The sequence below is a fragment of the Pseudochaenichthys georgianus genome, chromosome 9, assembly GCF_902827115.2.
Source record: "Pseudochaenichthys georgianus chromosome 9, fPseGeo1.2, whole genome shotgun sequence".
Lineage (NCBI taxonomy): Eukaryota > Metazoa > Chordata > Actinopteri > Perciformes > Channichthyidae > Pseudochaenichthys > Pseudochaenichthys georgianus.
In genome coordinates this window covers 39,782,347-39,810,343 of record NC_047511.1, presented here as the reverse complement: position 1 = coordinate 39,810,343, position 27,997 = coordinate 39,782,347, and the positions used below count along the sequence as shown (strand labels likewise).

Genomic DNA, 27,997 nt, shown 5'->3' with positions numbered 1-27,997 from the left:
TCAGCTTGGTGACATAAAAGCAGCAGCATTTGAGTGGAACAAGCCCAAGGCACTTTTGGGGTGATTTATAAAACCCCTCCAGGCTGTCATGCCGTCCTCCGGTGATTCACGGCAGGTTTTCCCACTGCTCTCCCTCCTCGCCTCTCCTCCACCAGTGAGCCAGTCAGCAGAGCAAGCTGAACAAAGCCATGGGAGAGAGAGAGAGAGAGAGGAGCTTCTAGGAGGAAATGTCTCTCAATGACTCTGTCGCCTGGACAACCGGGTAAGAGAGGAGGGGAGGGTGCACAGAAGCGAGAGAGAAAGGAAAGGGGAGCATAAAAGGAGAGGAAAACAACACATTATTAACTGCCGAGATTACAGGATTCCTATAGTGTGTTTGGGGGGCGGGATGGATTAGTTTGTCATTTTCCATTTGGGGTTCCCTTGGTGTGTCTCTTTCTTGAAGAGTTATTAACTATGACAATAAAGCAGTTTTTTCTCTTCCACACCAGAGCAGAGATGAAATTGCAGAGCACAAGTTCAGCACCTTTCAAGTGGACCCTGCAGGCCTGAACGCTTCACCTGTAATTCTCTTCTCATCAGGTAAGACCATCCTCGGTGTTGCAAGCATGTGCGTTAATAGGGACGCATGGGTTCGGGCCTGATTTACAGACAGCAAGTATTAATTGCTGAAGGGAAACTGTAAAGAAATCAAGGTACTGTAATGCTAGGAAAAATCCAAATATTGATTCAATAAGCTTTAATAAATCAACGAAAAGTCCTCATATCTGTGGAGTACAAGCAGATAAATTAGTCTTCTTATGTGTTTGAATATCTTGTCTTTATGAGAAAAAGAAAATATCATCACTGTAGCTTATTTACAATATGGTATTCAGGGGAGTGTGAGAGATAGCACGGTACAGCCTCAGGATGCTTCTCAGTAGACAATGAAAAAAATAGATCTCGAGAGTTTGTCTTGAAGACTCCAGATTCCCAGTGCGTAGAAGGCACGTCCGCTATCAACACCCTGCTGAGCACTCAAGCATGAGGAGATATTCATACAGACGAGTGGTGAAATGAATGAGGTGGTTTACACCTTGCTGAATGTGTGTGCAGGTAGCATGTGATATCCATATTGGATGAGAGAGGAGATACAACTGAGGAGGGTGGGGTTATTTTTAGCTGCTGTCAATAATGAAGGTTACCCATCTCACCTTTTGTGGGAAAGGCAGAGACACGGAGATAAAAGACAGAGACATTGGAGGGGAGAAAGGGGCAGGAGAGTGAGGCAAAGCGGGGATGAGAGAGAGAGAGGATTACAGGTGAAGTGTGTGAGGATCGCAGATTGCTCAGAGCTCCCTCTTCAAACACCAGATGCAATCCAGAGATGAAGTGAAGGGTAAAAGGGCTGACAGGCTGCTTCTGTGCGCCTTTATGGGAGATAAAACACACAAGAAAACCAGCTCCAGTGGAGTTTCACCCTTCTGTTGCTCCGACGGGCTCAACACATATCGCCCTGCGCAGCACAGCACATACTGCTGAAAAGAAGGCAGGTACAGATGGCAACACTTCTGTTCACATATTCAATAGAGAAAGCGACACAGAAAGTTCTAGATGAAGTCTTACATCTTGGATTCACACAAGCTGTGTACACCTCATGAGCTGCAATGCACTTGAGGCCTGTATCTTTCACGCAGCTTAAAACGGCATTATAGACAACGAAAACACACAGCCCCCTAATATAGACTGAGCCACGAGGGAGGCAGCGCTTGTTCCAAGGATGCCAAATTACACTCTTTTTTATCCACACCTGCACAGGGTTTAAACTGACTTTGTACTCGTGTTCTTTGCAGACAAAATAGCTTGGGAGCTTGTAAACACATTAGTCATAGCAGGCTCCGCTGCACACCGCTCATAATTATCGTGCGAGGGGCAATGTTCGTGGATGTGAAGACTCATAAAGAGAGAAAAGCATGTGTCCTGAAGGCACTGTGGTTACCGTTCACTGTACCTGCATGCAAGGTGCACAGTAAGGTTAGCATGCTGCACACAGTCTGCCCTAATGTCTAATGGGCACTAAGTCTGCACATCAGTCTCTAATGAGGTCCTCAAACTGTCACACTTTGACATCGGCACCACTAATCAGCCGGTTTGATGTGGAGACTGACAGAAATGGAGATGTGCCCGTAGCCCTCTCAATTAGATTTCCCATTTGAATATTAAACAGCCGAAAAGCAGATATCTGATGGTTGTTTGTTTGATGTCATTCCCCAGGCTTTTCTTTCCTCTCCTCGTCACATTTCTGTTCTCGTGTGCTTGCCTCCTCTCATCCTCTGTTGGTGAGAGCGCCATCATCCAAACAAAGCTGGAGAGGCAGAGATGATGACATGTAACAGGATTACAATAAGGGTATTTAAACCAGAGCTGGATTCCATTTCATGTACTCTAAATGTGGAATTACATCAATTACATCCAATATTTCTCCCTGGTTTTGCCACATAATTGTTTGGGCAGAAAAACATTCGAGAAAGGAAAAGTATCTCTCATGAAAGCAATACAGAAAACAACATAATTACGCTCATTTTGAAATATCAGCCCATGATGCATGCTGATGACCAAATGATGCCACCAAGTTACGGGCGATAACATTGAAGAAAAACGATTCCCGTGTTATTGTAGACGTACAAAGCACAGTGATGACCATGTTTGCACACTTTAGCGCCGAACCTCCCGACACCACAAATGGATTTGTCTTCTGAAATAGCACGTTCACATTCGCAGTGTGTGGGCAGATGTCGGTGTGCCGCTCTCCCATTAAAAGGTGCACTGGTGTCCTTGTCTCTGCAGCGCGATGACATGGCGATTCATAAAAGAAACGTTGTGGAAATTAAAACGATTGGCCCAAGAGTCGTTTTTCCCCCGCAGTGTATTAAACAGTTTGCTTTTAATCTCAACTAACTCAAATGTAGCTTACATCTCCATAAGCATACGTGAGAAAGCTGGCGTTTAAGTTCTTTTATCAATGTCTATCTCAAAAAGTATAGAAATACAAGTAACGCTGGTATCAATGTTGACTTCCTCCATTCGTAGTGAACTTTGGTGGTGACTTTTCTCCAGCAGACGCAAACACGTTTTTCCTTTGGCTCTACTATGAAATAAAGCCAGTCTCGGTGAAAAAGCACAAACACAAATCTCATAAATCCACCAGCCTCTTGTTTATTTATAGCTTCAGGGTCCTTCCCCGCTTTCCAACTCGAGCAGTTTTTATCATTTGTACAAATATCGACCGTTTGTAAGGTCTCCTTTTTTTTGATGGATTTTCACTTCAACTCCAGCGCGGCTATCTTTCACACATAATCAAGATTCCCTGTCGTACCTGGCTGACCTTAAAGCCTCGGCTCTAAGGAGAATAAATAAATGTCTGCATTTAGTGGGCTCACTGCCACTTGAATGCAAATGGCAGTATCTTGTGGGAAAGTAGTGCCACCTATTGACACTACTATTCAAAGACTGCCCGTCACAGGAGACACCCTCTCTTAATCCACCACTCGCTCTTCTTGTCGGTAATTAGACATGTGAGATGATTTGATTTTAAGACACGGCGGCTGTTGATATGTAAAGCCACCAGCAGCTCCTCTCCGGGTGATAACGGCTTGCACACGCTGACAGAGAGAAGAAGTAAATCACATCTTTAGCCTGTCTCGCCCCCAAACTGTGATCAGCATCCTAAAGCAGGCCATTTTCTCTTCGAAGCCCTTCTGAGAAGAAAAGGTCTCCCCTCCTCAATTATCGGCGAATGTGAGCCCTTTGTCAACAGCTGCTTGAGGACAAACGCAATTCTCACGTCCTTGCTCGCTTAGTGCAACTTCTGGAAGTTATCTTGTCCTTCAGTCTGTCTGATGCATTCACTTGTGTCCTTCATCCTGGAGTTCAAACGTCCGATGTGTTCTCCTCCGAAGATGGAAAGAGGGTGTTGGTTTAGTGAGTGAGGATAAAGTGGTGTTATGTGTCCTTGACAGGTGCCAGCATGGATGTGGAGGATGAGCCGCTGCTGTTTCAGACCAGCTGGGGAGGCGAGGAAGATGAGGAGGAGGAGCAGGAGGAAGAAGATGGAGTAGAACACGCAGCAGGTCGGAGGTGCTTCTCTGGGGAGGAGTGCGGACTGTGGAGGGCAGTGGGGTGGGTGTACACTCAGCCCTGGGCCAGTGGAGTGGTGTTAGGGGTAGTTGTGTCACTACCCTGCGCCCTGTTTGCCTACATGCTCCTCTACTGCCCTCCTCTGGACATAGACCTGTCCTACAGTGCCTTTGAGGTTCACAGCCACTTCTCTGCAGAGCGCTTCGACGCCCTCGCCATCGCTGTAAAGACTCAGCTGGGGTCATGGGACAGACGTCGGCGGGACGCAGAGGACAGCGAGTCGGAGGCCCTGATGGAGCTCCTGCTGGAGAGGCTGAGGGGACAGGACGTGTTCAACAGGACGCATAATGAGGGCGTCAGCTCCCCCGCTCCTCAAAAAGTGCTTTCACAGGCAGCAGCTGATCAGAGTAGAGGATCCGCTGTGAGCACAGATCCAAGCACAGTGCGTGATATGGGTCAGGATGAAACGGGGAAGCACAAAGACTCAAATCAAACAGCCGAGGAGGAGGCGGAGAGATCACAGGATGGAAATATGACTCTCATCAGGAGGCGCAGGTTCGCTCCCAATTACTACCTGCAGAGCCAGGCCCGGTGGAGGATCGAGCTGGTGTTTGTGGCTCAAGGCGAGGGAGACCTGAACATCTTCTCTCCTGAACGCCTGCAGACCATTCACCATGTGGAGCGCCTGCTCATGCAGCACCCTCAGTTTCATCAGTTCTGCTGGAAGCCTCTGGAGATGCTGAGGGATCTGCCACTGGGACCCTCCTACTGCTCCCCCCCCAGCTCCCTCCTGTCCTACCTGTACCCCAGTGAGAGAGGAGGCAAGATCTACTACGATGGCATGGGCCCTGATCTTGCTGATGTTCAAGGTGGGTCCAATTGAACAGATTTCAAGTGTGAAGAAATCAGAATCAGAAACAGGTTTATTACCAGATAGGTGGTCTTTATCTCCCTACATCAGAGGTGGGAAGTAGTGGAGTACAAATACTTCGTTACTGTACTTAAGTACATGTTTCTGGTATCAGTACTTTACTCCACTACTTGTTTTTCTGCTGACTTTTTACTTTTACTTCTTACATTTTAAAATACCTGTACTTTCTACTTCTTTCTAGGTTGACATGCAGGCATTTGACTTGATGTCGTGGTGCATACATAAAAGTAAAAAATAAAATAAAAAACATAGATAGAGAACTATCTATCTAAAATATAGTAAAAAATATCGTAAAATATAGCAGTGTTTACATAGAAATAAAATGGAATCATATATGGAATAAAATTCGGCAGTAATAAAAAACGAAAACGGAAATATAATATAAAAAGTCGTCCTAACATATCCTGTGTTTGTATTCCCTCCAGGGTCTCTGAGTCTGGCCATCACCCACCCACAGTTCTACTGGTACGTGGATGAGAGTCTGTCTCCTGAGCGTCTCTCCTCCTCTCTCTTACGCAGTGAGATCCACTTCGGGGCTCCTCTCCCTTCCTTCTACTCCCTGCAGGACCGAGCTCACGAGCAGAGGTCACGCTTCAAAGACTTTGTGGTTCAGTACGCAGACATCCTGGCCAAGCAGTCTACCAGGTCAGGAGGGAATCATAGTACATCATCCATCCTTTCAGGGTTCATTTCGCTGCCTTTTCAGTCACTTTTGTATTTTTATTTTTTATTAAATCTGCCCTTTGTGACCTACAGTTGAGGTTTTCTGGTAGAATATAAACAAATGCACTTTCTTGTGTTTGAACGTTAATTATTAGTAAAAAAGAAAGGGGGCATACATGTGGGTGAAGCGGGGAATGCTGGAGATGTACTGAGGTATTTTTAAAGTCTTTCCCAACACAAAAGAGTAGGCTCCCATACTTTGTCAGGGGTGTCAAACTCAATTTCATCTCGGGCCACATTCACATTATGGTTGCACTTAAAGGGCCGGTTGTGACTTTAAGACTATATAAAAATACATAAATATTTAATAAATATTTAATAATATAAATAATGTATTATATTACATGATTGCCTCTGCATTGGAACTATTAGCAGATAGGGTAATAATACTACGTCTGAAAGCAGAATTCTAGGGCAAATAATTGCAAGTCTGTTCAGTGAGAATGTCATAAAAATGGTTTAAAAAGAAAAGCCACATTCTGGAAAAAAAGTCAAAATCAAAAAACATAAGTGAAAAAAAAGTAACACTTTGGAAAAAAAGTCAAATTTTGAGAAAAAAGTCAAATTTGAGATGCATTGTGGGACATGTAGTTTATGGGCAACATGCTTCTGTAAATCGCCATGTAACCGTATAATAAACATATTATATTCTTTGTAAGCTCTTGTGGGGCCACAGAAAATGAAGTCACGGGCCGGATTTGGCCCCCGGGCCTTGAGTTTGACACCCCTGCCGTATATGAAACAGAAAAAATGTGTTATCCTTACACGTTAAATCCCGTTAAGTTACCTCATTGCAGCTCCGGCTCCTAAGTTTAATTCACAACATGCACCCTTTCTACTTGATATGCATTGAAGATCATGTAAAGGAAAATTAAAACCATAAGAGATGTTTGTAAATAAGAAACAAAATGTGATGTTATTTTGTATCTGCTGCCCCAGCCAGGTGAAGGTGCTGTACGGGGGCACGGAGCTGTTTGATGATGAGGTGAGACACACCTTTCACAACGACATGATGCTGGCTGTCATCAGTGGAGCCTGCATTACTGTGCTCGTCTATGTCCTCACCTCCTTTTCTGGTACAGTAGGACCTGCTCTTTAATCCACTTTCATTCATGTTTCCTTTTGTTTGGTCCTTTGATATCATATGAATGTTAACAAGCTCCTTCTTGTCTCTGTAGTGTTTCTGACTTTCTTTGGACTCGCCAGCATTGGACTGAGCTGCCTGATGGCTCTTTTCTTGTACCATGTTGTTTTTGGCGTGAGGTACCTGGGCATTCTCAATGGAGTTGCAGCTTTTGTTATTATTGGGATTGGTAAGGGAAAAAAGAAACATATTTAAACAGACCCTATTCTGCTCATTTTTAGTTTCATATTTGTATTTAGTGCCTCTACGGCAGGGGTGTCAAACTTAATTTCATCACGGGCCACATTCACATTCACACACTCAAAGGGCCGGTTGTAAGATGTCCCCCGACAGACTAAGCCTATATCAGCAAAACTAGGGGCTGAATCTAATCAGCCCTAACTATAAGCTTTATCAAAAAGGAAGGTCTTAAGCGCACTCTTAAAAACGGATAGGGTGTCTGCCGCCCGAACACAAACTGGAAGCTGATTCCACAAATGTGGAGCTTGATAAGAAAAGGCTCTGGCTCCCATTGTACTTTTAGAGATTCTAGGGACAACCAACAACCCTGCATTCTTGGAACGCAATGCCCTAGTAGGACAGTAGGGTATAATGAGTTCTTTAAGGTAAGATGGCGCCTGCCCATTAAGGGCTTTGTAGGCGAGAAGAAGAATTTTAAATTCTATCCTGTGTTCTATAGGGAGCCAGTGTAAGGCAGCCAGAACAGGAGTAATGTGGTCACTTTTCCTAACTCTGGTTAGTACACGAGCCGCAGAATTTTGAATCAGCTGAAGCGACTTGACTGACTTCTTGGTACACCCTGATAATAAGGAGTTACAATAATCCAGCCTAGAAGTAACAAATGCATGGACTAGTTTCTATGCATCGTTTTGAGGCAAGATATGCCTGATTTTTGCAATGTTACGTAGATGGAAGTAGGCGGTCTTTGAATTTGATTTTATGTGGGCGTTAAAGGATAAATCCTGATCAAATTCACCAAGATTCCTTACAGTCTCACTGGAGGCCAAATTAATGCCATCCATAGTTAGTATATCCTTAGATAATTTGTTTCGTAGATTCTTCGGGCCAAGTACAATAACTTCAGTTGTGGTCGTGTTTAACATAAAAAAATGTAAGGTTATCCATGTTTTTAAGTCCTTGAGGCAGTCTTGAATTTTATTTAGATGATTAATTTCATCAGGCTTGATTGATAAATATAGTTGAGTATCATCCGCATAACAATGAAAGTTTACAGAATGATTCCTTATAATATTGCCTAACGGAAGCATATATAATGTGAACAAAATAGGTCCGAGCACTGAGCCCTGTGGCACTCCATGGCTAACTTTGGTTTGCGTGGAAGATTCATCGTTGACACGTACAAACGGTACAAACTGAGAGCGTTCAGATAGATAGGACCTAAAGCAGTTCCCTTTATGCCAACTAAGTGCTCTAGTCTTTGCAATAAGATATCATGGTCAATAGTATCAAATGCAGCACTGAGATCGAGCAAAACAAGAATAGAGACAAGTCCCTTGTCTGAGGCTATTAGAATGTCATTTGTGACTTTAACCAGAGCTGTCTCTGTGCTATGATGTGTTCTAAAGCCAGACTGAAATCTTCAAATAAATCATTGTTTTTTAAGACTGAAAATCTTCAAATAAATCATTGTTTTTTAAGTAATCACACAGCTGTTTTGCAACCGCTTTCTCAAGAATTTTTGAGAGGAATGGAAGATTAGAAATAGGTCTATAGTTGGCTAAAACCTCTGGTTCGAGGTTGTGCTTTTTAAGAAGCGGTTTTATCACTGCTACTTTGAATGATTGTGGAACATAGCCTGATAATAAAGACATATTCATAATATTTAATAAAGAAGTGCTAATTAATGGAAAAACTTCCTTCAACAGCTTAGTTGGAATTGGGTCTAACATGCACGTTGATGGTTTAAAAGAGAGAATCATTTAATTTAATTGTTCAAGGTTTATGGCTGAAAAGCATTCTAGTTTACTATTTAGTGTAATATTAGAACTTACGTTTCCCGGAGCTGTTGATAACACTATACTGGTCAAAGGCAAGAGGTCATTAATTTTGTTTCTAAGAGTAAACATTTTATCGTTAAAAAAGCACATAAAATCATTACTACTGAGTGCTATGGGAATAGAAGGCTCAATCGAGCTGTGGCTCTCTGTCAGCCTGGCTACAGTGCTGAAAAGAAATCTTGCATTATTCTTATTCTCATCTATTAATGAAGAGTAGTAGGCTGCTCTCGCTTTACGCAGTGCTTTCTTATATTCATTGAGAGTAATATGCCAAATTAAACGAGATTCTTCAAGCTTAGTGGAACGCCATATCCTTTCAAGTTGTCTCGACTTTTGCTTTATTTTGCTGGTTTCGGCATTATGCCATGGAGCTAATCTATGTTGTTTTATTTTCTTCTTTTTCAAAGGAGCAACAGTGTCTAATTTTATTCGCAGCGCATCTGTAGCAATATCAACAACATGATCAATTTGGGGTGGTGTACATTTTATTACATGATTGCCTCTGCATTGGATTATTATCAGATAGGGTAATAACTTCAGAATTAACTACGTCTGAAAGCAGAAGTCTAGGGCAAATAATTGCAAGTCTCTTCAGTGAGAATGTCAAATGATTTAAAAAGAAAAGCAAAATAAATTAAAAAAGTAACATTTTGAAAAAAAATTCAAGAGAAATTGTGAGAAAAAAGGCATATTTAGAAGAAAAAAAGTCAAATCTGAGATGCATTGTGGGACATGTAGTTTATGCTTCTGTAAATCGCCATGTAACCGTATAACAAACATATTATATTCTTTGCAAGCACTTGTGGGGCCACATAAAATGAAGTCGCGGGCCGGATTTGACCCCCGGGCCTTGAGTTTGACACCCCTGCTCTACTGTGACACGATAACATGCTTTAATGTTCAAAAAGCTCTTTATTTTGCTGCAGCACCTCTTTTCACCTTCTGTCTGGGAGAGAAACTCCCTCTGGAGGGACTTTAGCCTTGGCAGACCCTTTACATGCATAACACATATATAACACTGCAGGAAAGAGAAAACCCCAGAAAGTGTAATGGGGCCCTAACCCTCCTGTTGTCTTCGGGTCAAATCTGACCGCTTTACTACTTTCATCAATCATCACTTTTTCTGTTTTACATTCGAGTTGCATTAAGGCTTTATGATATCAAATTGTTGATCACCACTTTCATTGACATGTGGATTGCTTAGTCAACTTTGTAACACCCATGGTGTTCCCGTCAAAAATGACCACCATAAAGAAAAGGGAATTAGCAACCATCTGATCAGATAACACACACACACACGCACGCACGCACGCACGCACGCACGCACGCACACACACACACACACAACACACACACACACACATACTCTAGATGTGTCCCCCCCCCTTATGTGCCCAATCCCCCCATGTGAATCACACCTGGCACACACAACAGAACAATTTGATACATTTCCCGCTCTTATGTGCCCATCCCCCCACATGGATCACACCATGCACACACAATACATGTTCAGTGTCTATTCTTTCTATATTATTTACTGCAGTTTTTCATGTATACCAGTATTCTGATACAATATTTGTAGTTTGAAAGGGTGTTGAATGACATTTGGTGATGATTAATGGTTTTTGTGTTAATGTAATAGCAGATTAGACCGTTAACACCAAAGTAAGGGGGAACACGAAGACAATAGGAAGGAATAGTTCTATATTTGTGAAGTGCAAAGACTATACATCTTTAAACATGAGAGTTTAATCTTATAAGCTAAAAAGTAAAAAAAATTGTTTTTCAAAATGTCAATCTAAACATTTAAAAAAACATTGACATCGTTTTTTTTCTTTTTCGGTACATTACGGATGAAATGTCACGAGGCTTTCCTTTTCTCTTGTTGCTCAGGGGTGGATGATGTATTCGTGTTCATCAGCACCTTCCGACAGGCTTCCCATCTGCGTCAGCCGCAGCAGAGAATGATCTACACAATTAAAACAGCCGGCCGCGCTACTTTCCTCACCTCCTTCACTACCGCCGCTGCCTACGCTGCCAACACTTTCTCTCAGGTATTCTAGAGGAGAAGGACGTTAATAGGATCAGCACAGGGAGTATAAATGACTCCCCTGCTATGGATGAACAGAACTGCCTCTCTCAGCAGACAGGCCTTTTCACACGATAGGCACAAATTAAATGTTTCAAGGTCCTTTACACTGCTCTTCGTTTAACTGACACTTAGATCCCGGCCGTGCATGACTTCGGCTTATTCATGGCCCTCATTGTGAGCTGCTGCTGGCTCTGGGTCTCCGCCCTGATGCCCGCCGCCCTGTGCATCTGGACTGAGGTGGTGGAGCCTCAGGAACACGCCTGGTTGAATTGGTGAGATGTTGCTCCCTTAAAGGTCTCCTATTATACTGTTTTCATCAACATATTACAGCTCTCAGATATATACAAACATGTGTCTGATTGGCTCCAAACACCAAACAGATCATTGCAGCATTACCCATAATCCCCTCTGTTTCAGCCCTGTTTCCAAAGTGCTGATTCTCTGTCTGTTACTTTAGATGAAAATAAGGAGCCCCTCCCCACGTCCCTCTGAGAGACATTTGGTTAGAAAGAACACAATGGAGCTCTAGGAGGAGACTCAGGTGATAAGGGGGGGGGGGGGGGTTACCTTGGTTGCTGATTGGCTAATGGTTACACAAGACAACAATCGTTATGACATCATAAAGTGGCCAAAATCTGATCAGCTCATTTTCAGACAGGTTTTATAGAAATGGATCAGGACAAAAAGAGAGAGAATCTTTTTTCCTGAAACTTTCAGAGTCTCTTTCCACAGAGGGGACACATGTTGATGTAGAAGGACATGAAGAAGAGGGGACACATGTTGATGTAGAAGAGACATGAAGAAGAGGGGACACATGTTGATGTAGAAGAGACATGGAGAAGAGGGGACACATGTTGATGTAGAAGAGACATGAAGAAGAGGGGACACATGTTGATGTAGAAGAGACATGGAGAAGAGGGGACACATGTTTGATGTAGAAGAGACATGGAGAAGAGGGGACACATGTTGATGTAGAAGGAGACATGAAGAAGAGGGGACAACATGTTGATGTAGAAGAGACATGGAGAAGAGGGGGACACATGTTGATGTAGAAGAGACATGGAGAAGAGGGGACACATGTTGATGTAGAAGAGACGTGAAGAAGAGGGGACACATGTTGATTGTAGAAGAGACATGGAGAAGAGGGGACACATGTTGATGTAGAAAAGACATGAAGAAGAGGGGACACATGTTGATGTAGAAGAGACATGAAGAAGAGGGGACACATGTTGATGTAGAGGAGACATGAAGAAGAGGGGACACATGTTGATGTAGAAGAGACATGGAGAAGAGGGGACACATGTTGATGTAGAAAAGACATGAAGAAGAGGGGACACATGTTGATGTAGAAGAGACGTGAAGAAGAGGGGACACATGTTGATGTAGAAGAGACATGGAGAAGAGGGGACACATGTTGATGTAGAAAGACATGAAGAAGAGGGGACACATGTTGATGTAGAGGAGACATGAAGAAGAGGGGACACATGTTGATGTAGAAGAGACATGGAGAAGGAGGGACACATGTTGATGTAGAAAAGACATGAAGAAGAGGGGGAAACATGTTGATGTAGAAGAGACATGAAGAAGAGGGGACACATGTTGATGTAGAGAGACATGAAGAAGAGGGGACACATGTTGATGTAGAAAATACGTGAAGAAGAGGGGACACATGTTGATGTAGAAGAGACGTGAAGAAGAGGGGACACATGTTGATGTAGAAGAGACATGAAGAAGAGGGGACACATGTTGATGTAGAGGAGACATGAAGAAGAGGGGACACATGTTGATGTAGAAAAGACGTGAAGAAGAGGGGACACATGTTGATGTAGAAGAGACGTGAAGAAGAGGGGACACATGTTGATGTAGAAGAGACGTGAAGAAGAGGGGACACATGTTGATGTAGAAGAGACATGAGAAGAGGGGACACATGTTGATGTAGAAGAGACATGAAGAAGAGGGGACACATGTTGATGTAGAAGAGACGTGAAGAAGAGGGGACACATGTTGATGTAGAAGAGACATGAAGAAGAGGGGACACATGTTGATGTAGAAGAGACATGAAGAAGAGGGGACACATGTTGATGTAGAAGAGACATGAAGAAGAGGGGACACATGTTGATGTAGAAGAGACATGAAGAAGAGGAGACACATGTTGATGTAGAAGAGACATGAAGAAGAGGGGACACATGTTGATGTAGAAGAGACATGAAGAAGAGGGGACACATGTTGATGTAGAAGAGACATGAAGAAGAGGGGACACCTGTTGATGTAGAAGAGACATGAAGAAGTGGGGACACGTGTTGATGTAGAAGAGACATGAAGAAGAGGGGACACATGTTGATGTAGAAGAGACATGAAGAAGAGGGGACACATGTTGATGTAGAGGAGACATGAAGAAGAGGGGACACATGTTGATGTAGAAAATACATGAAGAAGAGGGGACACATGTTGATGTAGAAGAGACGTGAAGAAGAGGGGACACATGTTGATGTAGAGGAGACATGAAGAAGAGGGGACACATGTTGATGTAGAGGAGACATGAAGAAGAGGGGACACATGTTGATGTATAAAAGACATGAAGAAGAGGGGACACATGTTGATGTAGAAGAGACATGAAGAAGAGGGGACACATGTTGATGTAGAAGAGACATGAAGAAGAGGGGACACATGTTGATGTAGAAGAGACGTGAAGAAGAGGGGACACATGTTGATGTAGAAGAGACATGAAGAAGAGGGGACACATGTTGATGTAGAAGAGACGTGAAGAAGAGGGGACACATGTTGATGTAGAAGAGACGTGAAGAAGAGGGGACACATGTTGATGTAGAAGAGACATGAAGAAGAGGGGACACATGTTGATGTAGAAGAGACCTGAAGAAGAGGGGACACATGTTGATGTAGAAGAGACATGAAGAAGAGGGGACACATGTTGATGTAGAGGAGACATGAAGAAGAGGGGACACATGTTGATGTAGAAGAGACATGGAGAAGAGGGGACACATGTTGATGTAGAAAGACATGAAGAAGAGGGGACACATGTTGATGTAGAAGAGACATGAAGAAGAGGGGACACATGTTGATGTAGAAGAGACATGAAGAAGAGGGGACACATGTTGATGTAGAAGAGACATGAAGAAGAGGGGACACATGTTGATGTAGAAGAGACGTGAAGAAGAGGGGACACATGTTGATGTAGAAGAGACATGAAGAAGAGGGGACACATGTTGATGTAGAAGAGACATGAAGAAGAGGGGACACATGTTGATGTAGAAGAGACATGAAGAAGAGGGGACACATGTTGATGTAGAAGAGACGTGAAGAAGAGGGGACACATGTTGATGTAGAAGAGACGTGAAGAAGAGGGGACACATGTTGATGTAGAAGAGACATGAAGAAGAGGGGACACATGTTGATGTAGAAGAGACATGAAGAAGAGGGGACACATGTTGATGTAGAAGAGACTGAAGAAGAGGGGACACATGTTGATGTAGAAGAGACATGAAGAAGAGGGGACACATGTTGATGTAGAAGAGACATGAAGAAGAGGGGACACATGTTGATGTAGAAGAGACATGAAGAAGAGGGGACACATGTTGATGTAGAAGAGACATGAAGAAGAGGGGACACATGTTGATGTAGAAGAGACATGAAGAAGAGGGGACACATGTTGATGTAGAAGAGACATGAAGAAGAGGAGGACACATGTTGATGTAGAAGAGACATGAAGAAGAGGGGACACGTGTTGATGTAGAAGAGACATGGAAGAAGAGGGGACACATGTTGATGTAGAAGAGACATGAAGAAGAGGGGACACATGTTGATGTAGAAGAGACATGAAGAAGAGGGGACACATGTTGATGTAGAAGAGACATGAAGAAGAGGGGACACATGTTGATGTAGAAGAGACATGAAGAAGAGGGGACACATGTTGATGTAGAAGAGACATGAAGAAGAGGGGACACATGTTGATGTAGAAGAGACATGAAGAAGAGGAGACACATGTTGATGTAGAAGAGACATGAAGAAGAGGGGACACATGTTGATGTAGAAGAGACATGAAGAAGAGGGGACACATGTTGATGTAGAAGAGACTAACAATAGGTGACCTTTAACTTTGGTGTCAGACATGATGTGTGCATGCTGTGCGAGAACACAGTGTACTGTCTGCAGCTGTCTCTGCTCTAAGCCGCCTCCTCCCCTCTGAAGCTGGAAGCTGTTTTCAGGACTGTCAGCGAGCCACAGTCCTTTGTCAGACGAGGACGACGATGTGGCGCTTCTGTCGGTGGAGATGGAGCCAGGTGAGATGATTATCTCCGAGCACCGAGACAATCATGGGGGATGGGAAAGGGAACGAGTGGTTGTAAAACACTTCTGTCAAAGCACCTCAAAGTCTTCTGTCTTTGTCTCGGGCCAGGCTCCTGTGACACAGACGGTGATGCATCCATTCTGTCCCTGTCGGTGGAGACACCTCCGTTCGCTCCGGGGCAGCAGCACGTGGGCGTGGTGAGCACTAACCTCCGATGGGCCCTGAAGCACTTGGCGGCAGAGCCAGCGGTGGAGCGGCGGAAAGCCGTTCTAGGTGAGGTTTGATATCCATGGTCTCGCTCCAAAAGAAATCAACGGAGACCAATCAGGACTGCTGAAGGTCTACACACTGAACACCTTGGCTGCAGACGTTGCACCTACACGTAAATAACAAGTGGTAGTAGTTGAAAGAGTTAGTTCAATTGAGAATCATTACGGGCATGGCTTATTTAAAGCTAATGTTCTGAGTGTGTGACTTTATCACACTTATTGTAAGAGGCTTTGGATACAAGCATCAGCTAAATTAAATGTAATGTGAATTATTTTTATTTTTGTGTTTCCCTTTATAAGTCATAAAATACTTTCAGCAGACGTAAAAATTATCTTTTTTTCTGCATGTTTTAAATGATAAAAATCTCCATAAACAAGACTGTAATTGATGTCAACACATCCCTTTGTAAACACCTTCAGAACACAGATAGTGACACTGAAGTGGAGGCTTCTGCTGAGAGAGGATTAGAAAAACTCAGGACTCACTTTTTTGACAAGGCAATATATTCTAAAGAAAACTAGAAAATATCAGGGAGTTGTATTTTGTTCCTCGGCTCATCAAGTCAATATCTTTATTGCTATTGTATGAGAAGCATCCAGAACAAATAAGTGCTAAAAGATACATGGAACTTAAAGACACTTATTTTCACATTAAAATGGAAGGCGTGAACACAAACAGACATCCAGCCCTTTCTTGTCCAGCCTGAGGCACTTCCGCCAGAGGAAGAGCAAACACCTCTCCCCCATTCATCCTCCCTCTTTTACGGAGTGACCGTAATTGATCGTTGCTCCTGATCGGTCTCACAGCTGCTCTATCTGCCCCTCCCCTCTGCTATCATCTGTCTTCCTGTCGCCCAGGTGTCTTCCTCCTGGTTCTGCTCTTATCTGCCGGCTGCTGCTGTTTCCTGAGGCCGGCCACTCACGCCCCCCTCCTCTTCCGCCGGGACACAAACCTCCAGACTCTGCTGGCTCTGAGGAGCAACCTCAGCGGGCAGGGCATCTCCTGCCCCATGTGCTCAGGTGAGTGTCCTGCTCCTCAGGTAAAGGGATACTTCACCCTTAAAGGGACCATTTGTACATCAATGACTCACCTTCTGTTACCTTCAATCTTACAAGAAGGCTTGGTTTGTCTGACGTGCCTCTACAGTCGTCGACGAATACGATACATTAGACTAGTTTCGGTAGATGTAAGTAAATGAGTGCCATGTCTAACAGCAGCAGAACCATAGCAACATATCTAAAATAAATATTCTCACACAACTGGTGCAGCATAATCCAAGTCTCATTTATCCAGATGTCTGAAACTTTAATATTTGAAACACTTCTACAGAAACAATCGCACATTTGCACGATTTTTTTATTGCACTAACTTACCTTCTTATATATTTGTAGGTCTTAAGTACTGCTCATGGTATGTTCCACTGATGGTGGAGCTTGGGACATGTTCATTGCCACAACTATGCTGTAGCTAGAGTGCATATGACAATAAGGGTTTTGAAAAATTGTTTTATGAACTGTGTGAACCCATTTACTTTAATCCATCGGGACTTTTTTTTTACTCTTTGTTCACCTGCAGGCATGTTAGAAAAATAACTATTTCTTCAAGATTTCAAGATAACAGGGGCTTAGTAATTAATATACAAATGGCCCTTTTGCATATCTAATAATCCTGCTGTGTCCTGCAGGTGTGTTCATGGAAAAGCCCCATCCTCTGTACACACACACTTCCTCCTTTAAGTTCTCCACACATCAGCAGCACCCGAGCACATCCACCTCCAATGCTCATCGGACCTCAGTCAAACCAAATTCAAACACCAACCAAACAGGTATGAATAATACATGGTTCCTCTTTATTTCAAACCTCTCTCAGTATTCTGAAATGTTTGACTTTGTTCTGTTGTTTAGACTTTTTACTCACAGTGTTCATATCCAAGTTGGACCACGTCTCCTCTGCAACCCTTTACCGCTTCTCCCTCAACACCAGCACCCCCTCCCCGTGGACACTGTGCAGCACAGAGCATGAACAGGTGTCATCATTTCAGGTGAGAGAGCAAACATGTAATGAGTATATGACGGAGATAATGTCTCCGTGCTGCCACATGTGGCTCTGAAGCGGCTTATAACTAATCTTGTTTCATCTGAATAGGCTTATAATCAGCCCCGCGGCAATTACACCAGCAGAATGACAGTGTGTGTTTCCCATGTGTACCACCCGTACCCCAGCTGGATGATCACATCCACCTCGTGTGAACCCCGGCACGGCTGGAGCCCAGAGTTTTCCTTTTATGTGGCGACGTCTGTGCAGCAGAGCAGCAGGTGAAGACTCCAAGGAAAGACATCTCAGTATAAGTAGATGAGCTGTAATGACTTTTGAATTGTAGTAGTTTTGAAAAGTTAGTTAGGTTATTTGTATTTGGGCAACAAGTGCCTTTATCTAAGACAAGTGAACGTATTGAGAGTGGGAGTCAGAGGGGATGACACGCAGCAAATGGTCCCAGGCTGGATTCGAACCTGGGTCCTCTGCATGGGGACCCAGCCTCACTTCATCTACCAACTGAGCTACTTGTTGGACCCTTTAAATAGATGTGTTGTGCGCCGAAGTTGCTCTGCAGAAAAATGTATCTGTCCATTGTTGTGCTGTTGAGGTATATTTTCAGCCCTGCTTTTCCTATCTCAGGAGATTGTACTTTGCGCAGCGCCACCTGAGACCTCATCCCAGCCGAGTGTGTGTCAACCCGCCCGGCTGTGGCATCAGTTTTGGGCCTGATGGACCCACGCAGGGATCCTTTTATCTTCCTGTTCCCAGCGGTGAGCAAGCAAGTCTCAGAAAGCAGTCCTCCAAGAAAGCTGTCTCCTTAGAGCATGTGTCACACTGCTGAAATGTATTTTTTCCCTCACACTGAGTCCTAATAATAGTGATATACACATCTTCTTTCAAACATTGCTTCTTAAAGTGGCACGTTCTCAACCCACGGGAGGATTTCCCCACAGAATTGCAGCTATAGAGATATTTTTACACCGTATAACTAGAGATTTTCCCTCTGGTTCTATTTTCAAAGATCCCTCGTCTGCTGCCAAGATGAAGTCATCCAAAACGCTTGGGTTCAACCCTTGCAGTGGGGGGGCATGTGGCCGCCCGGCGGTGCGCCCTCTGGTGGACACCGGGGCCATGGTGTTCGTTGTGTTCGGCATCCTGGGAGTCAACCGAACCGAGCGCAGGGACAACCACGTGATCGGAGATATGGTGAGGCTCATCTTAATAATCGACAGGAATGAATCAGAGCTCGATGTGTGAATAGTCTCGTGTGGCTGACGCGGTGTTTACATCTCTTCAAAGGGCAGCATCATATTGGATCCAGACTTCGATGTGTTCCAGGAAATGGAGCATCTTTGCAAAATCTGTAAAGCTATAAGTGCAAACACACAACTCGTGAAGCCTGGGGGAGCGCAGTGTTTACCTTCAGGTAACACTCACACACACACACACACGCACGCACGCACGCACGCACACACACACACATTTCATTAAAAAAAGGATCAGTCCCGTTTACCGTTATCCCTTGTTTGAGCCAAAGGGCACTTCCTGCACTGCTTCCCACTCAGATATTCATATGTGCTGCTTTTTCTTAATGATTTTTAATAGGAAATTGAATATTTTGGGCTTTTGCACTATAGCTTGGAAAAAAGTGTAAACTTCTGCAATCTCACGGGGATTTTATAAAACCAAATACCTTATTCTGTATCATTATCATTTCTTAATTCATTTATTTTTTATAAATGAATTAAGAAATGATAATGATACAGAATAATTGTGAAATAATCAGTCAAATAAACCCTTAAACTTTATTTTAGACACTATGAAAGACTTGACTTGGTAGACTTGCTGTAAAAATACTCAAATCCAAAGCAAGATCCCGGTAAACTATTACACAACATTCTTGACAATGTGTAATGTCCTGTCCCCCTCAGGTAACAAGCTGTCTTCTGTGCTGCCTCTGCTCCACCCTGAGTGTCTCTCCCTCCCGCAGCCCAACCTGCTCCCGGGGCAGCTCTCCCACGGGGCGGTGGGGCTGCACGGAGGAAAGGTCCGCTGGCTGTCCATGGCCTTTGAGTCCGTGAGTCTCTTCATCTCCAGCTTGTCATGTTCCTGCACCACAGAGCGGCACGTTTGAATTTCACTTTCATGCCTTTAACTCGACCTCTCTCTCATCCCCAGACCACATACAAGGGCAAGTCCTCCTTTCAGACCTACTCCGACTTCCTTCAGTGGGAGACCTTCATCCAGGAGCAGCTCGCCTCTCTCCCACAATCCTCCGCTCTGCAACGGGGTTTCCAGACCTGCGAGCACTGGAAGCAGATCTTCATGGAAATCATAGGCGAGTGACAAAAATACGTGTTTCTGTTCTGAAAACTTAAGATTTAAAGGTCACCTATTATGCAAAATCCACTTCTTCATGTCTCTTCTACATCAACACGTGTCCCCTCTTCTTCATGTCTCTTCTACATCAACACGTGTCCCCTCTTCTTCATGTCTCTTCTACATCAACACGTGTCCCCTCTTCTCCATGTCTCTTCTACATCAACACGTGTCCCCTCTTCTCCATGTCTCTTCTACATCAACATGTGTCCCCTCTGTTGAAAGAGACTCTGAAAGTTTCAGGAAAAAAGATTCTCTCTCTTTTTGTCCTGATCCATTTATATAAAAACCTGTCTGAAAATGAGCTGATCAGATTTTGGCCACTTGATGATGTCATAACGATTTTTTGGCTTGTGTAACCATTAGCCAATCAGCAACCCCCCCCCCCCCCCCTATCACCTGAATCTCCTCCTAGAGCTCCATTAGGCGCGTTCACACTGCGGTACTTTTCCCACAAAGGTTCATGCGAACTCTTTAGTTCTCATGAACTAAGTACAGATCGCGTTCACACCAGAAAAAGTCCCTGGGGATGGATTAGGCAAATGAAGCCGCTGACGTCACTTCTTCTTCTTCTGCTTTGGGTTTACTGGCAGGCCGCAAACTGCTTCACGGCGTATACTGCCGCCCAAAGTCCACGGCCGGAAGTCCCCGGAATTGGGGACTGGCTTCAGTAGAAGCTGCTGGGAGTCCCAGCAGCTTCTACTGAAGCCTTCCGAGTAAATCGCCAGAACGCCGACACCTCCTCATCTCCACCGCTCCCATGTTTTATTTTGTGTTGCCATAAATTAGTCTCTCTGCGTTTCTGCGCTGGGCTAATGCTAATAATGCTAATGCTAGGATAATAAAATGGCGGCTTCCCAAAACTTTTTGGGAGTTTTACGGGGCGTGGTTTGCAATCTGCCCAGCCAATCAGAAATATAGCTCTTTTCTCACAAAAGAGCCGCTCTTAACCCTTGTGTGATGTTCGGGTCAAATTGACCCGATTTCCATTTTCAATGAATACAAAAAAATACAAGGATATTTTCGTTCAACCTGAAACTCAATGGCCGGGGCTTATTTATTGTGAAGGACATGTGGAATTGTTTTTATTTTTTTCCACTTATGAAAAAATGCCCACCCGCATTTATGTCCTTCATAAGAGGTTCGGGTCAATTTGACCCGGATACAATACCAGGACAGACAGACAGAGAAAAACACACTAAAGACACACACACACACACACACACACACACACACACACACACACACACACACACACACACACACACACACACACACACACACACTTGTATGCATAGAGAAGCTGTTTGATCCTGTTTTCCCTTGATCTTTACCCTTTGTAGTGTGTACACAAAACTATCCTAAACATTTTAGATCTTCCCGAAATGTATAAACATTTTACATTTTCTCACTCTGCCCCCCCTCGCACCTGCACGCCGGAGGAGGGACTACGCAGAGACATAACCTCAGTGTAGTAACAGTGTAGTGCAGAACTACAATTATCTACCAACAAAATGGCCAAAAGATATTCTGCTCAGAGCCTTGGAGCTAATAATGGATGAGAGTTAGTGGAATGCATTAGAAGAACACGGTGAAGTGGGACAGGAAGACATTTCTGAAGATGAGGATAATGTGGAGGTAAACTCAGAATTTGACAGCAAATTGGAAGATTAATTTGACTCAGAGCCAGCTGCTGGAAGACCCCCACAGCCAGCGGCTGAAGGACCCCCACAGCCAGAAGACCCCTACAGTCAGCTGTGAGGTCTGTGGACCCTCAAAGGACTCCAAGACACAGACTACATGCAGCAACTGCAACAAGTACATCTGTGCTATACACACAAAGAAGTTCTGTACATCATGTGTTTCCTAAACGGAATTGCCCATTGACTCACATGATGTTCTGCAGCGTCACTTCATCAATATAGTTTTCGGATATACTGTATTTTATGAATAGTGACTGTTAATTGTTTTTATTTGCTTTGTGTTTATATCTGTTCTATGTAATTTATATGGATGTTTCATTCTCTCTATATTTCACAGCCAAATACTTTTGGCTGTGTGGTTCTTGTGTTCCAATTGCTGCTAAATTGCTTTATTTCCTTCAGGGCTTTGATTATTATATGACAGATTAAAAATAATAAACATTAATGACATTTTTTTTCATTTACATTAGTCCTAGAAAAGCATGAGCAAAATGTAAACTTAGTTTTTATTACAGTGTATTTTTCTTTAACATAAATTACATTTTTATCACAAAAAACGATGGACACTTCCATTGTTAAATTTGATCTAGCAAAGAGTATTTTCAAAAACTAATCATATATTTCATTTATATTGTTGGGGAATGAGTTAAAGACAATATATATAAGGAATTGTGCATGTTGAATTTAGTTCTGTATTTTTTTTTAACCCTGAAATATGTCCCGGGTCAATTTGACCCGAATATTACCAAAGGGTGCGAAATGTGAACATAACACAAGGGTTAAGGGTAAAAAGGTTCGCATGAACTAATTTTAGTACCGGCTCTTAAGTTCTCATGAACTAAGTTCACATGAACCTTTGTGGGAAAAGTACCGCAGTGTGAATGCGCCTCATGTGTTCTTTTTATCCAAATCTCTCTCAGAGGGGCGTGGGGAGGGGCTCCTTATTTTCATCTAAAGTAACAGACAGAGAATCAGCACTTTTGAAACAGGGCTGAAACAGAGGGGATTATGGGTAATGCTGCAATGACCTGTTTGGTGTTTCGAGCCAAACACTTCAGACACATGTTTGTATATATCTGAGAGCTATAATAGATTGATGAAAGACAGTATAATAGGAGACCTTCAAGATTTAATCTGTTAACGAAACTCTGATAATATTGTGTGTAGGAGTGGAGAGCGCCCTCTGGAGTCTGCTGCTGTCTCTGGTGATCTGTGTGGCCGCTGTGTCCGTGTTCACAGCACATCCTCTGCTGCTGCTCCCAGTGCTCGTAACCATTGTCGGTGAGGGATGAGAAGTTGTATATTCAATGATAATAAAGGTTTATTTGTAAAGCACAGGATGCAGCCCACAGTGGTTTAACAACTTGGCACGTATGATAAGACAAACAGTAAAGCAGTGATGTACCTGAACGCGTTCAATGAACGATCGTTCATGAACGCGTTCATATTTTGGGCGAACGTGAACTGAACGTACTGTATTTCCGCTAGATGAACGTAATTGAGAACGCGTTCATTCTCAGCGCTGTATAACGGCGTTCAAAAGTGCGTTCATTCTCAGCACTGTATTATAACGGCGTTCAAAAGTGTGCCAGATTTCATGCCTTTCAGCCGAAAACCCAGTTAAAACACACCGTAAACAGGCTTCAAAATAATGCGGAAAACCACCCAATCTGGCAACAGCAAGCTGCCTGTGATGCGTACGCGCCTGTCACCCCTGGCTGTCGCACTAAAATATAAATATACTAAATATATCAGACTCCTCACAACAAACAATGTGGAACCGCGGAACCGGCGAGCATTGAATGAATGAATTAGTATGGACGAAGCCGAGAGCAGCTGGAGCAGCACTCGCTCAGAGTGAGACTCTACGGCAGGGGTGGGGAACCTCCGGCCTCCGGCCGTATACGGCCCGCGAGACAATTTGGTACGGCTCTCGAGGTAATTTATAAACACACGCAAAAAATAAAAAAAGTAAAGAAATCTAGACCGCAACAAAATTAAACAAGCGAGTGCCTGATTTTCCTGGCCAAGGTCAGGGTCCTTGAACACAACACGAGCCTAACGTGTCATCACGTGGTATATGTCTCGACTGACAGGGTTGCAGTTCTGACGGAGAGCACCAGAACGCCACTCCAGCACTTCAGAAATTGCAGCACCGATAAGTCCATACACATGCCGCAGTTTCTGCGTGTCTGTGTCTTTAGTTGAAAGCCCAGTGGCGATCTGCTCATCTGTCATACTGATCAGACAGTCAATAACTGTGTTGTTATCATTAGCATCTGGTTTGCTAGCTATGCTAACGAATATAAGAAGCTTTGTCTACAACCAGTGAGGTAAAGGCACATCTTTATATGATCATTATAGTTATAAAAAAAATAAGAGAATAAAGTAAACAGGTATAAAATACTATATGACAGTTATTAATAAAGAAGAATACAGTTTGAAAGGGTAGTGATTTGTCAAATATCCATAAATTAAAAGAAAATCTGCTTACAGTTGTGTTTGGGTGTTGAGAGATGTGTCCATAGATCTCCTAATGTTGCTCTCAAAGTGCAACAAATCTTCCCAGGGGAGCATGCCCCCCGGACCCCCATAGAGGAGGTTAGGTCCCCCCCACTTAAACCATGTTCACATGGATAGGAAACTAAATACATTTGCACACATCTTGTGTCCATAAATTATCTTTCTGTTTTGGTGGTCACGCCACACCGTGCACGTGCATGCATACGCGAGTCATGGTGAGATATCTGGATGAAGAGGTTGCTTTTTCTTTGCACAGAATGAAATGAATGGGCTGTGATTTTAGTTTTTTTAAGCAGAGGTCAATAACTTGTACGGCCCTCTGAGGATATTGTAAAAATTGAAATGGCCCATTAACATCGTACAGGAGACAAATAATAGCTCGCAGCAACGTATTGAAAAAAGAACTATGAACTATAAATTAGTTCATTTTTGAAACCATGAACTTTAGTTCAACATTTTGAATTATGAACTATGAACTGAACTAGTTCATTTTAAAATGTGTGAACTGTGAACTGAACTAGTTCATGTAGAAAGTGAACTTTCCCAACACTGCAGTAAAGTAATACAAAGTCAAATGTTAAAACCTTTTAGCACACATGTTTACATATTACTCCATGGCATACAAAAAGGTAAATTAAAGTATAAATACAATAAAATAAAACAAAAGTTGAAAACAGATAACCCACTCAGTAAAAGCAAAAAAGACATAGTATGAAATAAAACAGTATAATACAATTAATAGATATATTTTACATGTCAAATATATAAAGATATATCAAAATAAAGGGAAAAGTTGCTTGAAAAGTTAGGTTAAAATGTTGGAAGTGTAGTGGATAAAAGCCACTTCCCTTATCTTTTGGGAGGACCTTAGGTACTTAAAACCGTATAGAAAAAGAAAATTGTTAAGACACTCAGGAACGGGTTTTAAAATGAAACATCGAGGCCTGGGTCTGCATCATATGTGTAATTCTGAGAGTCTGTCCTCCCTCAGGAGTGATCTGTCTGGTGGTGGCCATCATGTATTGGCTGGGCTGGGAGATGGGAGCGGTCGAGGCCATTTCTCTCTCCATACTCGTGGGATCTTCCGTGGATTACTGCCTGCACCTGGTGGAGGGGTACCTGCTGGCTGGGGAGACCATGGCCTCCACGCCTGGGCATACCTCGGTATGGGAGAGTACTTTCAATTCAGCAATTAGTTAAAGTTCTGTTCACAAAAAAGGCAAGAAGCATCCTGGAGGCGCATTAAGAAAAAGGAGCCGCTTCCAGTGGTGGAAATTAAATAAGTACATTTACTCAAGTACTGTACTTAGTTACAATGATCAGGTACTTGTACTTGAGTATTATCTGTTCATGCCACTTTATACTTCAACTCAACTGCATTTCAAAGGGTAATATTGTATTTTTTAGGTCACTACATTTATTTTACATATTTAGTTACAAATTAAGATTTTTTGCAAAAAAACATAGACGTTTATGAAAAGAAAATCATTATAAATGAAACCAGCCAACTGTCAGCTTTGTTATTAAATCTAGTCATTGAGAAATAATGAATTATCATCTATGACAATTTAGATAACTTACTATTTTACTGTGAACTATTTGTCTTCCATTGGGTACTTTTTTGCTGATTAAAGTGATTTACTTTGACTTAAGTAACATTTCCAATGCAGGGTTTGTACTTTTCTTTTTACAGTGTTATACGAGTACTTTCACTTCATTAAAGGATCTGAATACTTCCTCCCCCGCTTGCTGCTTGTACTTTAATCTGTGTTTTCTCTGCAGGAGCCGGGGGTCGAGAGGCAGAGGCGGACCCTGGAGGCAGTCAACCATGTGGGCGTTGCCATAGTGTCCAGCGCCGTCACCACGGTGATCTCCACAGTCCCTCTCTTCTTCTGCGTCATTGTGCCTTTCGCCAAGTTTGGCCAGATCGTGGCTTTAAACACCGCCGTCTCCATTTTGTTCACCCTGACCGTGACTGTGGCCATGTTGGCCTGGGTGGCCCCCCCCCACTTCAACCGCACCCCCGGCGCTGTGCTGAAGGCCAGCCTCGCCGTGACGGTGGTGTCCGCCTTGGGAGCGTTTATCTGCTGGGTGGGGGGACAGTTTGGAGCGTCGGCGTGGCAACCAATCAGCACTTAAACACACACCCGTCCTCCAACTCACACTGATGTCAGACAGGGGAGTCCTCTGTTCACCGAAAGCACTCAGAATAGCAGATCAGTAAATGATCTCTACAGCACAACGATGTCAGATTCCTTTATTAGAAGCTCATGACCAAACGCGTCTTTTTATCTTGTGTTAACCAGTGGATTGTGAGCACATGTAATAAGTGTTAACGACTCACTGAAGCGGGTCGACCTTTCTTGGGTGACTCAATGAATCAGTTATTTATTTGATCTCATGTGGCCTTCAGCCTGGAGGCGGAGATGATTCAGAGATCATTGGGAAATGGAGGCTGAGTCACAGTTCTCATCGAGTTGTGAAGAGCTGATGACTGTTCTGTGAACACCGACAGCGCGCTCTGACGTGTGCTGACCGGCGCTCATAGCGTGACACATCACCTTTCTTTCACTTGTTGTAATTTCCTTCTTGAATGTTTTTACAGCCACATTTGTAAAGCTGTGGCTGGATTACAAGTTGTACTCGTCACGTTTTTACTGTGCACAGTTTGGTGATGTAAATGTTTCAGTCAGCTGCTCGCACACATCGTGAACTGAACTCTTGATGCTGCCAGCACACACACTTCCTCTTAAGAGATGCTTACACTTAAAACCCCGTTCCCTTCACGTTTATGTCTTGGAGCTCAAACTGCTTTCCTTTCGTTATCAGCTCCAAGTGAAAGAGACCTCTTGTCAGCTCCTCAGGTGTACGCTCACATCGTCCACTGCACTTACACACTCACACTCACTTACACACACTCACTTACACACTCACTTACACACACTCTGCTCAGTCTAGAGTAGCACTCAAACACCCATCAACGCCGCTCCAGTGTGCCCCTCAGTGAGGGTAAGGGCCCTTTGTCAAGCCACAATAATGCTTAGGGAGAGGGACTCGACCGCAGCGAGAACAGTCCTTTTTGTTTCGTGTGTGTGTTACTTGTGAATGTCAAATAAAACAAGTGCATGTGCCGTTTTCTTCTGCATTGTTATGGAACGGAGACCTGTCACTTTCGTTCTCTACTGGGAGAGCTACAGGATCACATCTCCAGTTGGCCGTCGTTAATTATTCATGTGAAACGGCTCAGATTTGACATTGGATTGCAGGCATGAATGTTTCATGTGGGTCATTAAACACCGGGACAGCAGTTCTGCATACAGAGGCGTTTAGTATTCAGTGAGATGGGAGCAGAACTAATGTTTTGAGTTAAAAACATTAGCACTTTTGCCCTGGAGAGTCCTCGTGTTGTTGTTTGAATAAAGCAGCAGCACCATGTTCATTATGCGGCAGAAGGAAAATAAAACTGCTGATTTACGACTGATGATACGATAGAGTTTGAATGTCAGTGTTCCTTTTACATTGATTGAAATATGAAGGTCATTTTCCCAAGAAGATGCAAATAACAAGCATCTGATATATAGAAGCTGTATAAAGAAATGGTTTTACTTTGAAAGAGTAAGATGATGATTTGGGAAAAGATGTTTCCCAGTTCAGACACACTGTCTTTACTGAAGCGAACACATCATCTGAATAGCCTCCACATTTGTGTTAATTACTATTTATTGGATATCTAGCAGAGGTGGAAGAAGATTATT

The 27,997-nt window shown here is 43.3% G+C and overlaps 1 protein-coding gene across 2 annotated transcripts; it reads left to right on the top strand.

Moving 5' to 3' along the window:
* The first annotated feature begins 210 nt into the window (after nt 1-210).
* On the top strand, nt 211-27,733 carry disp3 (dispatched RND transporter family member 3). 2 transcript variants are annotated; one of them, XM_034090264.1, is made up of 22 exons: nt 211-262; nt 492-582; nt 3,999-4,985; nt 5,473-5,692; nt 6,710-6,846; nt 6,949-7,083; nt 10,826-10,986; nt 11,157-11,296; nt 15,231-15,322; nt 15,439-15,603; nt 16,458-16,619; nt 17,285-17,425; nt 17,505-17,641; nt 17,746-17,915; nt 18,277-18,407; nt 18,659-18,843; nt 18,937-19,063; nt 19,569-19,714; nt 19,816-19,975; nt 22,887-23,000; nt 25,234-25,406; nt 26,025-27,733. In XM_034090264.1, the coding sequence occupies exons 3-22, from the start codon at nt 4,007-4,009 to the stop codon at nt 26,379-26,381; spliced, it is 4,032 nt and encodes a 1,343-aa protein (XP_033946155.1). In that variant the 5' UTR covers nt 211-262; nt 492-582; nt 3,999-4,006; the 3' UTR covers nt 26,382-27,733. The 2 variants fall into 2 exon arrangements, with proteins under 2 accessions (XP_033946155.1, XP_033946154.1); XM_034090263.1 differs by having other exon boundaries at nt 230-582.
* Nucleotides 27,734-27,997: the final 264 nt, after the last annotated feature.